Source organism: Ranitomeya imitator, chromosome 1 (assembly GCF_032444005.1).
Source record: "Ranitomeya imitator isolate aRanImi1 chromosome 1, aRanImi1.pri, whole genome shotgun sequence".
Classification (NCBI taxonomy): domain Eukaryota; kingdom Metazoa; phylum Chordata; class Amphibia; order Anura; family Dendrobatidae; genus Ranitomeya; species Ranitomeya imitator.
This window is the reverse complement of record NC_091282.1, coordinates 866570139-866588565: the sequence shown is the minus strand read 5'-3', so window position 1 is coordinate 866588565 and position 18427 is coordinate 866570139. Positions and strand designations below refer to the sequence as shown.

Genomic DNA, 18427 nt, shown 5'->3' with positions numbered 1-18427 from the left:
GCAGAAGGATCACCAGGATATACGGGTCAGTTGCTCTATCCAGGAAGCCTGTACCATCACTGACGCCGGCCAGCAGACTACAGAGGACTTAAAAAGCCCAGCCTGCTCCAAAACGAGTCCCAGGGGACTAACTTCCGCATGACCAGTCCAGAGAGGGAACAGCAGACAACAAACTCCGAACTGGATCATGACAGTTGTATTGTGGTTGCAAATTCTTTCTGCTCTATCAGTGTATTATTTAATTTAACGGAAACTTGTCAGAAAGTTTGCCCCCAAAATACCACCACTGCATTATAGCGCTTTTTTCCATTTTTCAAACATGATCTTATTAGCTCCAGGCCAAATGTCATTTTGCTAAAAATTAAGTTTAATGCCCCTTCAAATGTATGGTTAAGAAGGTGGGGACTCTCCAGAATAAAGTCAAACTGTTAAGCCTTAATCCCTCCCTCAATGACTTGTTTGACCTCCCTGAGGACAGAACATCATCATAAGGCTGGATTCACACATCCATTATATACGAGCATCATGTGCACGCAAACATTAAAAGGGACCTGCAGCTGATACATGCTGCTTTTGCTTCCTCCCCTACCCAGAAAATGTGGCATGTTTAGTCAGTGGCAGCCATTACACACTACACAGCAAGGGCACATTTTGTAGGATCATTTCAACACCTGAACATTTTTTTTAACACATCCAGTAGTGAAATTTGTTTATTCTAAGATCTATTGATTAACCCCTTTCCGACCTGTGACGCAACGTAGGCGTCATGAAATTCGGTGCCAAACCGACCTGTGATGCCTATGTGGCGTCATGGCGGGATCGCAATCCTCCAGGTCGGGTGAAAGGGTTAACTGAAATTTCACCCAATCTGCAGGAACAGGGGGACTTGTACTTTAGCCCGGGAGGTGGCTTTGCCCCCCTTGGCTACGATCTCCCTGGTGACCACTTTGTTACCACCCCCAGATCTGATTGGACGCTAGCTCTCCATTCAGATGTGGAGGGGTGGAGAAAACCATGGCTGCCTCGCTGTCCAGCTTTATGGCATCCCTGGAAGCTGAACAGTGAGGTGCCTGCTCACTGCCCTCACCACAATCGCCGCCGCCATCATCACCGCCGCCGACGCTGCCATCATCACCGCCGCTGCCAGATACTCACCTCCACTACCCCTCCGTCCGAATCCATGCCCACCGACCTCCGCTCCCCCTCCATCCGAATCCACGCCCACCGACCTCTACTCCCCCTCCATCCGAATCCACGCCCACCAGTCTCTGCTTCCTCCCCCCTGCCCTGGTGATCACCCCCCTGCTGCTGCCGGCTCCATGTCCTCCATCTGCGCTTCATCTTCTCGCCCCCCCCGCGCCTGACAGCCCCCTCCTGCCCCCGGTGATCACCCCCCACCCCAGTGATCACCCACTGCCCCCTGATCGCCCTCCTGCCTCAGTTTTCCTGTTAGGGGTAGGGTTACGATTAGGGGTAGGGATAGGGTTAGATATAGGGTTAGGATTAGGGGTAGAGTTAGGGTAGGGATAGGGTTAGGGGAATGGATAGGGTTAGGGGTAGGGATACGGTTAGGGTTAGGGATAGAGTTAGGGATAGGGGTAGGGTTAGAAGTAGAGTTAGGGTTAGGATTAGGAGTAGGGTTAGGGGTAGGGATAGGGTTAGGATTTGGGGTAGGGTTAGGATTAGGGGTAGGGTTAGGATAAGAAGTAGGGTTGGGATTAGGGTTGGGATTAGGGGTAGAGTTAGGATTAAAGTTGGGATTAGGGGTAGGGGTGTGTAGGGGTTAGGGTTGGGGTTAAAATTGGGGGGTTTCTACTGTTTAGGCACATCTGGGGCTCTCCAAACGCAGCGTGACGCCCGCACACGATTCCATCAAAGTCTGCATTCCAAAACATCACTCCTTTCGAGCTCCAACGTGTGCCCAAACAGTGGTCCCCCCACATATGGGGTATCAGCGTACTCAGAAGAAATTGGACCCCAAAAGAAGTTGTCCAATTTCTCTTGTTACCCTTGTAAAAATAAAAAATTGTGAGCTAAAAAATTATTTTTGAGGAAAAAAAAATAATTTTTATGTTCATGGTTCTGCGTTATAAACTTCAATGAAGTGCTCACCACACATCTAGATAAGTTCCTAGTGTGTCTTGTTTCCAATATGGGGTCACTTGTGGGGGGTTTCTACTGTTTAGGCACATCAGGGGCTCTGCAAAGGCAACGTGACGCCCGCAGACCATTCCATCAAAGTCTGCATTCCAAAACGTCACTTCTTCCCTTCCGAGCTCTGCCCTGCGCCCAAACAGTGGTTCCCCCCACATATGGGGTATCAGTGTACTCAGGACAAACTGGACAACTTTATGGGTCCAATTTTTCCTGTTACCCTTGGGAAAATAAAAAATTGTGGGCTAAAATATAATTTTTGAGGAAATAAAAATAATAATAATAATCTTTATTTTTATATAGCGCTAACATATTCCGCAGCGCTTTACAGTTTGCAAACATTATCATCACTGTCCCCGATGGGGCTCACAATCTAGATTCCCTATCAGTATGTCTTTGGAATGATTTATTATTTTCACAGCTGTGCGTTATAAACTTCTGTGAAGCACTTGGGGGTTCAAAGTGCTCACATATCTAGATAAGTTACTTGGGAGGTCTAGTTTCTAAAATGGGGTCACTTATGGGGAGTTCCAATGTTTAGGCACATCAGGGGCTCTCCAAATGCAACATTGTGTCCGCTAACGATTGGAGCTAATTTTCCATTCAAAAAGTCAAATGGTGCTCCTTCCCCTCTGAGCCCTGCCGTGCACCCAAACAATCGTTTACCTCCATATATGAGGTATCGCTGCCCAACAAATTTTAGGATCAATTTTATCCTGTTGCCCATTAAAAAATAAAAAAATTGTGGCCATAAGAAAATTTTTGTGAAAAAGAAAAAAAGAACTTTTTCAATTTTATGAATAAATTTGTGAAGCACCTGGAGTTTTATTGTGCTCACTATTCATCTAGATAAGTTCCTAGGGGGGTCTAGTTTCCAAAATTGGGTCACTTGTGGGGGAGCTCCAATGTTTAGGCACACAGGAGCTCTCCAAACTCGACATGGTATCCGCTAACGATTGGAACTTGTTTTCCGTTCAAACAGTCAAATGGTGCTCCTTCCCTTCTGAGCCCCGCTGTGCGCCCAAACAGTGGTTTACCCCCACATATGAGGTTTCGGCGTACTCATGACAAATTGGACAACAACTTTCGGGGTCCACTTTTTCCTTTTACCCTTGTAAAATAAAAAAAAAGTTGCTAAAAGATCATTTTTGTGACTAAAAAGTTAAATGTTCATTTTTTCCTTCCATCTTGCTTCTGCTGCTGTGAAACACTTGAAGGGTTAATAAACTTCTTGAATGTGGTTTTGAGCACCTTAAGGGGTGCAGTTTTTAGAATGGTGTCACTTTTGGGTATTTTAAGCCTTATAGACCCCTTATACTGACTTCAAATGTGAGGTGGTCCCTAAAAAAATGGTTTTGTAAATTTTGTTGTAAAAACGAGAAATCGCTGGTCAACTTTTAACCCTTTTAAGTTCCTAGCAAACAAAAAAAAATGTTTCCAAAATTGTGCTGATGTAAAGTAGACATGTGGGAAATGTTATTTATTAACTATTTTGTGTCACATAACTCTCTGGTATAACAGAATAAAAATTTGAAATTTGAAAATTGTGAAATTTTCAAAATTTTCGCCAAATTTCCAATTTTTTCAACACAAAAATTATCGACCTAAATTTACCACTAACATGAAGCCCAATATGTCACGAAAAAACAATCTCAGAACCGCTAGGATCCGTTCCTGAGTTATTACCTCATAAAGGGACACTGGTCAGAATTGCAAAAAATGGCCAGGTCATTAAGGTCAAAATAGGCTGGGTCATGAAGGGGTTAAAATGTACTTTGTTTGTGGGAAGACCCCTTCAAGGCGGTGAGTCTACAAGCGACTTCTTCACAAGGCATGTTCATTGGAAGCCCTTCTAGGAGATTACTGATGTAGCTGCTTGAGAGAATGCTAAAGAGTTTTTTTATTTCACAACGCTTTTCCACACCTGACTGATGTCTTTCTCAAATGTGAAAAAAACACAACAGTGCACATAGGAGCAAGGAGCCAAAAAAATAGCCATTCCAGTCAAATGGGATAAAGGGAAAATCTGACTTACACTAATTTGTCTTTTGTTTGAAATTTTGTTGTTCTGTTTTTTTTTAACAGGAGTTTCTTTAAAGCCTTCTCACTTATTGGGGAAACTCAGGAAAGGGAGAGAGTATTAATCCACTTCTCCAACAGATACTTTCAATGCAATCCAAATACAATATTTTCTCCAGGTATGCAATATCCTAATTTTGGATTGGTGTGTTTTTATTATATTCAACACTTGAAAACAGTGTTATAATCAAATGCTTACTAATATTACATTGATTGCATTTTTGGAAACTCTTTAAAGTAAACCTGTTACCAGGTTTGGCCGATAAGAGATACGGCCACCCCCTTTCAGTGCTGATATACAACATTCTATAATGCTGTATATCTCTCCCCAACCCAACCTGCAAGAGAAGAAAAATAACTTTTATTATACTTAGCTGCGGGGTGGTCCGGTCTGATGGGCGTCGCTGGTCTTGGTCCGGCGCCTCCCATCTTCTAACGATCTCTGTCCTCCTGCTTGCTTCATGTGGATGACGCATCCCTCCGTCATCCACAAAGTCTCCTCGGCACAGCGTTCCTGCGCAGTCATGTATCTCTGTCCTGATGAGGGCAGAGTAAAGTACTGCAGTGCACATGCATCGGGGCTCTTTGACCTTTCTCGGCACATGCGCACTGCAGTGCTTTGCTCTGCCCTCAACAGAGCAGAGACGTGTGCCTGCGCAGGAGCGCAGTGCCGAGGAGACGCGTCATCCACATGAAACAAGCAGAAGGACGGCATCGCAAGAAGAAGGGAGGCGCCGGACCAAGAAGAGTGACACCCATCAGACCGGACCGCCCTACAGGTGAGTATAATAAGTTATTTTTCCTCTCTTGCAGGTCAGGTTATATGCAGATATAAAGCCTTATAGAATGCTGTATATCAGCCCTGAAAGGTGATGGCCGTATCTCTTATTGGCTAAACCTGCTGACAGGTTCCCTTTAAAGTTTCATCATGAACCTGCTAGAATTATATTATGTGTTAGCTTCATTAATTACTGTATGTTACGCATGTCCTTGAGATACAACTATTCTTTAACTATTGGTTCTGAACAAAATAGCGAGTAACAAAATGTATGTAACTGCACTTGTAGGAAAAGTTCTAAAATGATGATCCTTTTATCACATTCTGCAGCTACTGGCTGAATCTGCACTATTATCTGGCTGCTTTTTGTATTTCTGCAGCACAAAGTAATGGTATTACAGAGAAACCTGCTTCATTTTAGCTGCTCACTTCTGCACTTAGACCAGAAATAAGTTCACATTTTCTAAAAGAAAGGAGAAAGGTCTAAAATTAACAATGTTAGACTCTGTTTACACCACATTTTGTTATATGTTCAGTTTATTTGTCAGCAAAATGTTCTAACCTGCATAGCTGAGATACATCCTCATTGCAGTGTAGAGCTGCACACATTGTCTTCATTTTTAGGTAATTTTATTGAATGCTCCAAATGCGGTCTTAGGCATCCAATGACCCAACATATGTGTAACGTTAGTCACTACTCACAGAAAAGCAGTGAGGCAGGGTAGTCAAGACGTCCTGGGTCAGATACCAAGAGAGCTCATAGTAAACTATGGGGAAAGTCAGGTCACAGTCCAAGGTCAGAATTCCACAAAGGTAGCGGATCAAGACAAAGGCAAATTCAAGGTCAAGCAATAAAGATCAGAATATAAGAACTCAGAGCACAGAGCAAATACATACCACTTGAGCTTAGCTACAACTGGCAGTAATTGGATGGCTGAGCTCTCCATCAAAATACTGACAAACCAGCATGTTCCAGACCTAGATTGGACAACTGAACTGTCACTCACTGTGTCCAGACACATTGATAGGAGGAATTGTGATAATATGTCAAAATAATGTACTTTTAGCATAAGTTTGGGTGGTATGTGGTGTTTACTGCTTTATTAAAAAGGGTAGTTAATTGCTCAGAAACCTACAGCCTTTTTTGAGATTCTGAAGTGGTAAAGGGGTTGTGTGGGATCAACAAAAATGACCCAAGAGGGAAATTCTGTAAGAGTATTAGAGCTGTATTACTTACCTGCATTACATCAAAGCACATGATCGCTGCTGTCAGTTGTTTTCATGGATGATCTGATCTATAGCTGTGTTCTGCTATTTATCTCTAATTCATCCTACAAATATATGAATAATTAAAAGGAACCTGGAAACATGAGTAAGTGACTTGCTCAGTTTATACTGTCTCAGTTATGTTTTCTCTGAAACACTCTGGCGGAGGGCTATGTAGGAGACATACAGTGTTGGGGGTCACTCTATTGTTTAGAGGGCTGTGTGGGGGCCATTATACTGTTTGGAGGGCTGTGTGGGGGCCATTATACTGTTTGGAAGGCTATGTGGGAGCCATTATACTATGTGCGGGCCCATTTTAAGAGCCATTATATTGTGAGGGGGCCTTATACTGTGATGGGGTATTATACAGTGTGGGGATCATTAAACTACGATATGTGGAAAGCCATTATACAATGTGTTGATCATTATCCTCTGTGAAGGGCTGTGAGGCCATTATACAGTACAATGTGGGGTCCATTGTACAGTGTGGAGGGCTGTGTGAGGCCTTCATATTCTGTAAAGGGCTGAGTGGTGGCCATCATTCTGTATGGAAGACTGTTCGTGCTTGATGATGATGCTGTAATGAGGGGCCATAATACTGTATGGAGGACCATGATACTGTGTGTAGGGCTGTGTGGGGGCCATCATATTGTGTGACGGCTGTGGGAGCCTCATACTATGTGGGGGTCACTGTGTGGGGATCATCATACTTGTGTTGGAGTCGCTTGTGGAATCATATTTTGGGAGGGATCTATGGGGGTAGCATACTTTGTGGGGGGGGTGGGCACTGAAATTAACATACTGAGCATGTGGAGGAATTTACTGTGGGAGTATCATATTGTGTTTGGGTGGCACTATTGTTGGCATCATACTTTTACGGATTGGGATTACTAAGGGGCTTCAGTAGAATCAAAATTACTTTGCAAGGGCTGCAAAATTGTGAAATATGCACTTCTGTTTTGCCATAGATTTTTTTTTTTAGGGGGCCCAAATAGGAATTCTGCTATGCGGCTCCATGATTTCTATGTTCGCTCCTGACAGACAGGTGTCTTTTTATACACCTAAATGGCACCGATTGGATCCTGTCTCTGATACATGCTCACCATTTGGGCACCCACCTATTTGTCAATTTATTTATACATTTTTAGGAGGAAAAACATTTTCGGAGAAATGGCACAACTCTGAATTATAAGTAAAGGTGCTCCAGACTTGTTAAATCAAAGTAATACAATAATTTACTATAAAAGAGGTCAGCAGAGCACTTTTTCTACAATAATGTCTGTTTCCATATTTTGTAGATGGCATCCACTGTCTTACCTGTGCAATTATGCTTCTCAATACCGATCTTCATGGACATGTAAGTATTCATATGAATAATACATCATTGTGGCTTCAAACATAAGAATATTAATTCTTCAGACACAAGACAAAACACAAACAGATGTACTGTCAGCTGCCTAGAGACTGTCGGGAAGGAAAATCACTTGTGAAATACTTGGAGTTTATGATGACAGATATGTAATTGCAGTCAGAAACATCAGGAAATTGTGAGGATAAAGGGATATTCTAGTAAATACCTTCCATATCCGAACTTTGAGATTCACTTCTTGCTCTCCTTCCCTTTGTTACTCTAATAATGAAGAGCAGGACCCCCCATCTCAAGGAATATATAAGGGTTGTGTGTGTGGTCGGAAAAATGAAGTAGGATGTAGTAGTAAGGCTTGGTTCAGACAGACGTACTGTATTTTCGGTCCTTGTACTCCCTGGATAGTCCAATAATAAACAGTGTACCTTTGCACACCAGCGAAAAATCACATTCACTAGTCTAGTGCCAGTCACATCTGCAATTTACGCACATGACCAGCCCTAAGTTTTATAGGGAATCTGTCAGCAGGTTTTTGCTGTGTAATGAGAGAAGCATAATGTAGAGCAAGAGAGCCTGATTCCAGGGATGTGTCACTTGGTGTAGTTTTCATAGAATCTCCCTTTTCTCTACTGTAGATGTTGCAGTGGTCATATTGCTAAGCTGTGTATAACCCCACCCCTGATCGCCAGCTTTTGTGTACAGTGTCAGCAAGCTGCGAATCAATGGTGGTTGCGGGGTTACTCAGATTAGACTGACAGGCCTGTACATGAGACCTAGTCAGGCCGTAATAATCTCCTGCTGATAAACCACTGATTGTATTGAAACTACAACCCCTGGCAAAAATTATGGAATCAGCGGCCTTGGAGAATGTTCATTCAATTGTTTAATTTTGTAGAAAAAAAGCAGATAACAGACATGGCACAAAACTAAAGTCATTTCAAATGGCAACTTTCTGGCTTTAAGAAACTCTAAAAGAAATCAAGAACACAAAATGTGGTTGTCAGTAATGGTTACTTTTTTTAACCAAGCATAGGGGAAAAATTATGGAATCACTCCATTCTGAGGAAAAAATTATGGAATCACCCTGTAAATTTTCATATCCAAAAATAACACCTGCATCAAATTAGATCTGCTCGTTAGTCTGCATTTAAAAAGGAGTGATAATACCTTGGAGAGCTGTTGCACCAAGTGGACGGACATGAATCATGGTTCCAACACGAGATATGTCAATTGAAACAAAGGAGAGGATTATCAAACTCTTAAAAGAGGGTAAATCATCACGCAATGTTGCAAAAGATGTTGGTTGTTCACAGTCAGCTGTGTCTAAAATCTGGACCAAATACAAACAACATGGGAAGGATGTTAAAGGCAAACATACTGGAAGACCAAGGAAGACATCAAAGTGTCAAGACCGGAAACGTAAAGCAATTTGTCTCCAAAACAGGAAATTCACAACAAAACAAATGAGGAACGAATGGGTGGAAACTGGATTCAACGTCTGTGACCGAACTGTAAGAAACTGCCTAAAGGAAATGGGATTTACATACAGAAAAGCTAAACGAAAGCCATCATTAACACTTAAACAGAAAAAAGCAAGGTTACAATGGGCTAAGGAAAAGCAATTGTGTACTGTGGATGACTGGATGAAAGTCATATTCAGTGATGAATCACAAATCTGCATTGGGCAAGGTGATGATGCTGGAACTTTTGTTTGGTGCCGTTCCAATGAGGTTTATAAAGATGACTACCTGAAGAGAACATGCAAATGTCATCAGTCATTAATGATATGGGGCTGCATGTCAGGTAAAGGCGCTGGGGAGATGGCTGTCATTACATCTTCAATAAATGCACAAGTTTATGTTGATATTTTGGACACTTTTCTTATCCCATCAAGTGAAAGGATGTTTGGGGATGATGAAATCATTTTTCAAGATGATAATACATCCTGCTATAGAGCAAAAACTGTGAACTCATTCCTTGAAAAAAGACAAAAAAGACACATAAGGTCAATGTCATGGCCTGCACGTAGTCCGGATCTCAATCCAATTGAAAATCTTTGGTGGAAGTTGAAGAAAATGGTCCATGACAAGGCTCCAACCTGCAAAGCTGATCTGGCAACAGCAATCAGAGAAAGTTGGAGCCAGATTGATGAAGAGTACTGTGTGACACTCATTAAGTCCATGCCTCAGAGACTGCAAGCTGTTATAAAAGCCAGAAGTGGTGCAACAAAATACTAGTGATGCTTTGGAGTGTTTTTTTGTTTGTTTGTTTTTTATGATTCCATAATTTTTTCCTCAGAATTGAGTGATTCCATAATTTTTCCCTATGCTTGGTTAAAAAGTAACCATTACTGACTACCACATTCTTTGTTCTTGATTTCGTTTAGTGTTTCTTAAAGCCAGAAAGTTGCCATTTAAAATGACTGTAGTTTTGTGCCATGTCTGTGATCTGCTTTTTTTCTACAAAATTAAACAACTGAATGAACATCCTCCAAGGCCGGTGATTCCATAATTTTTGCCAGGGGTTGTAGAACACGCAGCCAAGTAAGTGACACATAGCTGGAGTCAGGATCTCTTGCCCTATATGATGCTGCTCTCAGATGAATGAAACACTCCTATCAAAGTCCTAATGATGACCCCTGCAGAGGAAAAAGACCTCCCATTTCTACACATAGCTTAGAAGGATTTAGCTAGTCAGTTTTTAATCATGTGAAGTCATAGCCTTAATGGAAAACAGAAGAATTAGCTGGGTAGAAAGGCACAATGAGCAATTGTAAGTACAACATGCTATATAATATGATGATTGAAATATATTAAGGGGATACAAACTTTGATGGGAGCTCTTCTTTAACCCCTTAACGACGTAAGTACACCATGCTATATAATATGATGATTGAAATATATTAAGGGGATACAAACTTTGATGGGAGCTCTTCTTTAACCCCTTAACGACCAGTGACGGATCTGATGGATCAGCATGACAACCAGAGGTCACTATGGTTGTCACTGCCGGATTGCTATGAGCGCCACCCGGTGATCAGCGCCCATAGCAAGTGAGGTATTCTGCTACATGCTGGCGATCTGATCATCGCCTGTATGTAGCAGAGCCGATCGGGTTATGGCAGCTTCTAGTCTCCCATGGAGACTATTGAATGAAGCATGCCAAAAGTGAAAAAAAATGTTTTTAAAAATAGAAAAAAAATATAAAAGTTCAAATCACCCACCTTTCGCCCCATTCAAAATAAAGCAATAAAAATAAAATCAAACATACACGTATTTGGTATCTCCGCATTCAGAATCACCTGATCTATCAATAAAAAAAGATTAACCTGATCGCTAAACGATGTAGCGAGAAAAAAAGTTAAAACGCCAGAGGTACTTTTTTTGGTTGACGCGACATTGCATTAAAAAGCAATAACGGGCGATCAAAAGAACGTATCTGCACCAAAATGATATAATTAAAAACGTCAGCTCGGCATGCAAAAAATAAGCCCTCGCCCAACCCCAGATCACGAAAAATGGAGACGCTACGGGTATTGGAAAATGGCACAATTTTTTTTTTTTTAGCAAAGTTTGGAATTTTTTCCACCACTTAGATAAAAAAGAACCTGGACACGTTTGGTGTCTATGAGCTCGTAATGATCTGGAAAATCATAATGGCAGGTCAGTTTTAGCATTTAGGGTATGTGCACACGTCAGGATTTCTTGCAGAAATTTTCCTGACAAAAACCGGACATTTCTGCCAGAAATCCGCATGCGTTTTTACCGCGATTTTACCGCGTTTTTGATGCGTTTTTGGTGCGTTTTTTGTGCGTTTTTTCCCAAATGCATAGAATTGCGGGAAAAACGCAGAAAATCCGCAAAAATAATGAACATGCTCATTTTTTTACCGGGATGCGTTTTTTTCGCGGAAAAAAGCGCATCCATGTGCACAAAACATGCAGAATGCATTCTAAATGATAGAATGCATAATGTATGCGTTTTTAATGAGTTTTTATAGCGTTTTTAGCGCGAAAAAACCTGAATGTGTGCACATAGCCTTAGTGAACCTAGTAAAAAGCCAAACAATAAACAAGTGTGGGATTGGACTTTTTTTTGCAATTTCACAGCACTTTGATTTTTTTCCCCTGTTTTCCAAGACACATGTTAAAACCAATGGTGTCATTCAAAAGTACAACTGGCCATATTGACGGAAAAATAAAAAAGTATATGGTCTATTAAGAAGGGTAGCAAGAAATGAAGACGCAAAACCAAAAATACCTCCGGTCATGAAGGAGTTAAATAGGAAATACCTGCTGACAGATTCCCTTCAATATGGCCGTCTGAGCCCGGCCTGTATAAACATTTGTATGAAAGTTAGGAACAACTGCATAGCTGAATGCAAAGCTAATGATCTCTAAATCTGTCTGTCCCATAACCACATACCATTAACTATATATACTATTATCTGTATTTTATTTTTTTTATTATTACCCCAAACTGGATGCTGCAATTGCACTGTAAGGGTAGTTTCTTTTTACCCTTCTGTGAGGGCACTTCTAAATACTGTGGCCATGTTTGCATGCCATTTTTCAGCTTTTGCTCCCATTTTCTCTTTTTTTCTGCAACATTAGTAAACAGGTGAGAAATAAAAGATAATTAAACTAATTTGGTATCTTACTTTTTTTTTCCTTTATCCTTATGGTTGTCTTTTTGGACTTCTTGTGTTTCTTTAATCTCTAGGTGGTAAGTTGAATATTTTTATATCTTGTTGAAATGTGTCTGTCTCCCACGCAATGCCCATGTAATCATTTCATATAATAACATGTAACTATTGTATAAACATGTATGCATGTACATACATTAGACGTCATAACATTAATATTCTGCAAGTGTGCGGAAAGTGCGTGTCCCACAATGGTCAGCTATCGCTTATCGACAGAATGATAAATGTCTGAGCTCTAGAGATCCCACTGATGGCACCTCCGCAGTCACTAGAACAAGGGTCTTGTTCCAACTAAAGTTAGTATCCTATGTTCTACTTTGACCCATCCAGAATTTTGGAAATTACTGTTCAATCTATTTTCTAATGGTTTACAAATGTCATGCCGGCTTCGGACTCTGTTCACACTGGGGAGTCTGTTGTGCAGTCTTAGACCTTCCTGTTGCTCAGCCTGAGCCTGCTTCAGCTTGGCAAGAGTTAACTTTTTGATTAGTGGCTGAGTCTGCTGGGAATGCCTTCTCCCTTTAAGTATGGCTCAGACCATTCCTGGATGCCGGCTATAGCATTTGCTTGCCTCTTGCAAACCGGTCCTGTTTTTGAGTAGCTGTTGATACTCCAATCCTAATTTGGTGTTTGGTGAAGTATGCTTTGTTATTTGTTCATTTCCCTATTTTGGATGGTGTTTTCCCCTGCACACATATTGCGTCATCCTGTTAGTTAGCGTTGTGGTGCAGTTTTCTTTATCCCTGTCAGTCTTTAACTGTGGTTTCTCTTACGGTTCACCTCCTGGGTTGGGGGTTAGCTCAGGGCTGGCCAGGAAATAGGGACAGGTCGGTGACTCGGGCCTCCCTACCATCAAGGGTACTCCTGAGTTAAGGACAGGCAGGGCATCCCCTAGCCTGAGGGGCGGTTCAGGGGCCCCGGTTCCTTATTTCCTGTTTCTCCATTGCTCCACCATGACAACAAATTGCAGGTTCTTAGTAACTCTATGGGTCAATATTTGAAACGGAGTAACAACAATAGTTATACCATTTATAGAATTTACTATGTACAATACTTTTTTTCAACGCCTTTTTTATTAAGTACTCATTTTGTTTTGTAGATTTTTCACATATTGAATGATATATCGTTCACTACATCATTGACATAAAAATGTATTTTGATCTTAGGCATTTTTGTGTATCTTCATGATATTCCAGAAATGCCTAATAGGCACTGGTCCTACCTCAGAGACCCTTGTTTGTTAAGAGACTGGGGGTCTCTCCCGCTGCTCCTAGTGTCTGTTATTATCTGCAGATCTGATGAGATGTTGACCGCGCTGCACCCAATAACTGAGCTCAGAACCTCAACTGCTCATGCTGTTAACTGAAGGAGAGATGCGGGGCTTGTTTATTTTACAAGCCCCGCATTTATACTCACCCAGGGGCGGTCCCGCTGCGGTCTGGTCAAATGGGCGTCTCAGGTCTGCTTCGGCACCTCCCATCTTCAATCCATGACGTCCTCTTCTGGTCTTCACGCCACGGCTCCGGCGCAGGCGTACTTTGTCTGCCCTATTGAGGGCAGAGGAAAGTACTGCAGTGCGTAGGCGCCGGAAAGGTCAGAGAGGCCTGGCGCCTGCGCACTGCAGTACTTTGCTCTGCCCTCAACAGGGCAGACAAAGTACGCCGGATCCGCAGCGTGAAGACCAGAAGAGGACGTCATCGAATGAAGATAGGAGGCGCCGGAGCGGACCTGAGACACCCATCGGTGTGTGTGTGGGTGGGGTCTGCGTGTGTGTGTGGGTCTGCCAGGGCTGTCGGGGGTCTGTGCAGGCTGTCGGGGGTCTGTGCTGGGATGTCGGGGGTCTGTGCGGGCTGTCGGGGGTGAGTGTGTATGCAGGCATCTTTCGATGGGACTACAAGTCCCATCGGGCTATTCCTGCTACAGTGACAGTGATTGACACATTAGCCAACGATGGGACAGTGGTAGTCCCATCATCCAGCTAATGTGTTGAATGTAAAAAAACAAAAAACAAAAACATATAACAGTGCATGCAACATATACAACATACAACAGTACATACAACAGTACATACAACAGTACATACAACAGTACATCCAACATACAACATATAACAGTACATACAACATATAACAGTACATACAACATACAACATATGACAGTACATACAATATATAACTACATACAACAGTACATACATGAGTACATAAAACATACAATATACAACAGTGCATACAACATACAAGAGTACATATAACATACAACAGTACATCCAACATACAACAGTACATACAACATATAACTACATGCAACTGTACATACAACAGTACATCCAACATACAACATATAATAGTACATACAACATATAACAGAACATGCAATATATAACTACATACAACACACAACAGTACATACACGAGTAAATACAACAGACAATATACAAAAGTACATACAAGAGTACATACAACAGTACATACAACATATAACTACATGCAACAGTACATACATCATACAAGAGTACATACAACATACAACAGCACATACAACATATAACAAAACATACAACATATAACAGTACATACAACATATAACTACATGCAATAGTACATACAACATACAAGAGTACGTGCAACATACAACAGTACATACAACATACAACAGTACATCGAACATACAACATACAACAGTACATACAACATACAACAGAACATACAACAGTACATGCAACATACAAAATACAACAGTACATACAACATATAACAGAACATACAACATATAACATACAATACATTCATACATTACATATAATACATACATATAGACATACAGTACATACAGTACAGACATATAGACATACAACATACAGTACAGACATATAGACATACAGTACATACAGCATAGAGTACATACTCACCATCACCTTGTCACCTTGATCCCCAAAGCCATTGTCACCTGTAAAAATATTAAAATAAGCAACAAACAATATGCTCCCTGATCCGCAGATATCCAATTAAAACGAGTGTCCCATGACGATCTCCCATCGGAAGGTTTTCTTTCCTCAATGTATTCCTCCGCCCCTGTGATGAATAGTCCCTAGTCTCACTTGTGGCACTGCTGTGTGGGAAAATTCCCACACAGCATTGCCATAAAGTGAGACCCTGAACTCAGGTGACCTCTTCAGTGATGCACTGCAGGAGCCATTGTCTCCTGTCAGTGTGTCACTAGAGGCCTATAGAGCAGTGACATCACCCGATGTCACTGTTCTATAGGGAAGATCGTCGTGGGACACTCGTTATTAACTGGACTACAGCGGAAAGTGAGTATACGGTTTATTATTTTTAATTTTTTGCAGGCAATCGAGTATAGTAAGTATGGTTAAATTAAGTATATTAAAATACTTTTTTCTGGCTGTGTCTTTATTTTTTTTTAACCCTTTCACTACTATAGGATTAGTAATGGATAGGTGTCTTATTGACGCCTCTCCATTATTAACCGGGCTTAATGTCACCTTACATTAGCAAGAGAGAGGGGCTAAGTGCCGGAATTGGTTCATCTTACAGATGCGTTATTTTTGGGGCGGCTGCGGGCTGGTATTTGTAGCCGGGGGGCAAATATCCATGGCCTCTCTCTAGGCTATGAATATCAGCCCGCAGATGTCTGCTTAGCCCTTCTGGCTATAAAATATAGGGGGTCGCCCTATTTTAATAGCCTGTAAAGGCTACGCAGACAGCTGCGGGCTGATATTCATAGCCTGGAAGGGGCCATGAGTATTAACCCCTTCCCAGTCTACAAATATTGGCCTCCTGGTGCAGAAAATTGCGCGGGAGCCCATGCCATTTTCCGTTTTTTTTTTTTTTTAAATTAAACGTTCATTAATAAAAATAGGCCTTGCTATTATATATCTATGGATATATCCATAGATAGTAACATAGTAACATAGTAACATAGTTAGTAAGGCCGAAAAAAGACATTTGTCCATCCAGTTCAGCCTATATTCCATCATAATAAATCCCCAGATCTACGTCCTTCTACAGAACCTAATAATTGTATGATACAATATTGTTCTGCTCCAGGAAGACATCCAGGCCTCTCTTGAACCCCTCGACTGAGTTCGCCATCACCTATATCTATATATATATATATATATATCTATAGATTGATAACTATGGCTATATCTATCTATAGATACATAGATATATGTATCCATATATCTATTTGGCTACTTTCACACATCAGCTTTTTGCCATCAGGCACGATCCATCAAGTTTTGAAAACAGATCCGTTTTTTTTTTCTGCCGGATCCGTTTTTTTCTCATAGAGTTGTATTAGTGCCGTATTGCGCCTGATGGCCTCACGTTTCATCCGTTTTTTGCTGGATCCATTAGAAAGCTGTTTCTGGCAGACGGAGCAAACGTACAGAAGAATGGTTCTTCTGTCCGGCGAAAAAAAGCATAGCGAAGGATCCAGCGAAAAACGTATGAAACTGAGATGTGAAATGATGAATCTGGCCTCCGAATCCGGTTTTTCATGCATGTGTCCATTCAAATTATGCACATTTTCAGTTTTCTCTCTCTCTCTCTCTCTCTCAATAAACGGATCAGCTGCATCAGTTTTTCACTATTTGCAACGGATCCGTTTTTTTTTTATTCGCCGGATCCTGCCTGACGGAAAAAAACTGCTGTGTGAAAGTATCCTTACTATCCATATATCTATCTACTTCTATTCATAGATAGGGAAAAAATGGAACAGCACAATGCTCACCAGTGGTGGGTGCCTAGCCCCCTGGATAAAATGGTCCAAACATTTATCCAACATGTATACCAAATAGCAAAAAGAAGGCAGCACTCCAAAAATTTCAGGTGAAAAAGAGGTGAAGTTTTAATCGACCCACATCACTGCGCGACGTTTCGGCTCACTGAGCCTTTTTCAGCTTGAAAAAGGCTCAGTGAGCCGAAACGTCGCGCAGTGATGTGGGTCGAATAAAACTTCACCTCTTTTTCACCTGAAATTTTTGGAGTGCGGCCTTCTTTTTGCTATTTGGTACTTCTATTCATAGATATATCTATCTCCATCTACCTCATTCCTTCTATCTATCTATCTATCTATCTATCTATCTATCTATCTATCTATCTATCTATCTACCGTATAAACTCTAGTATAAGCCGAGATTTTCAGCCCATTTTTTTGGGCTGAAAGTCCTCCTCTCGGCTTATACTCGAGTCGTTGTTAGTGCGCGCCCTCTGCCTGAACGTCAGTGCAGAAGATGCTGAAGACGGAGCGGCATCGGAACGAGGTCAGGTGAATATTGAAAGTGCCGGGGGCCTGAGCGACGGAGAGGGGAGTATGTGATTTTTTTTTTTTATCGCAGCAACAGCAAATGGGGCAAGTGTCTGTATGGAGCATCTTATGGGGCCATAACGTTTGTGCAGCACTATATGGGGCAAGTGTCTGTGTGGAGCCATAATCAACATTTGTGCAGTACTATATGGGGCAAGTGTCTGTATGGGGCCATAATCAACGTTTGTGCAGCACTATATGGGGCAAGTGTCTGTATGGAGTATCTTATGGGCCATATTCAACGTTTGTGCAGCGCTATATTGGGCAAGTGTCTGTATGGGGCCATAATCAACGTTTGTGCAGCACTATATGGGGCAAGTGTCTGTATGGAGTATCTTATGGGGCCATATTCAACGTTTCTGCAGCACTATATGGGGCAAATATCTTTATGGAGCATCTTATGGGGCCATAATCAACATTTGTGCAGCATTATATTGGGCAAATGTGTCTATGGAGCATCTTATGGGTCCATTATTAACCTTTATGCAGGATTATATGGGGCATATTTTAATCTGGAGCATCTTATGGGGCCATCATAAACTTTATGGAGCATTATATGGGGCTCCTGATTCAATATGGATATTCAAAAACACTTAACCTACTGATGTCTCAATTAATTTTACTTTTATTGGTATCTATTTTTACTTTTGACATTTACCGGTAGCTGCTGCATTTTCCACCCTAGGCTTATACTCGAGTCATTAAGTTTTCCCAGTTTTTTGTGGCAAATTAGGGGGTCGGCTTAT

General features: G+C 41.5%; 1 protein-coding gene across 5 annotated transcripts in view; it reads left to right on the top strand.

The window, feature by feature from the left end:
* The window catches only part of PSD3 (pleckstrin and Sec7 domain containing 3), an 835030-nt gene that overhangs the window by 410746 nt on the left and 405857 nt on the right, over nucleotides 1-18427 (top strand). For all 5 annotated transcript variants that reach the window (XM_069742411.1, XM_069742393.1, XM_069742401.1 and 2 more), the window contains 2 exons: nucleotides 4240-4352; nucleotides 7576-7634. In XM_069742411.1, the coding sequence (XP_069598512.1) occupies nucleotides 4240-4352; nucleotides 7576-7634 (172 nt within the window). The remainder of the gene's footprint in view (nucleotides 1-4239; nucleotides 4353-7575; nucleotides 7635-18427) is intronic.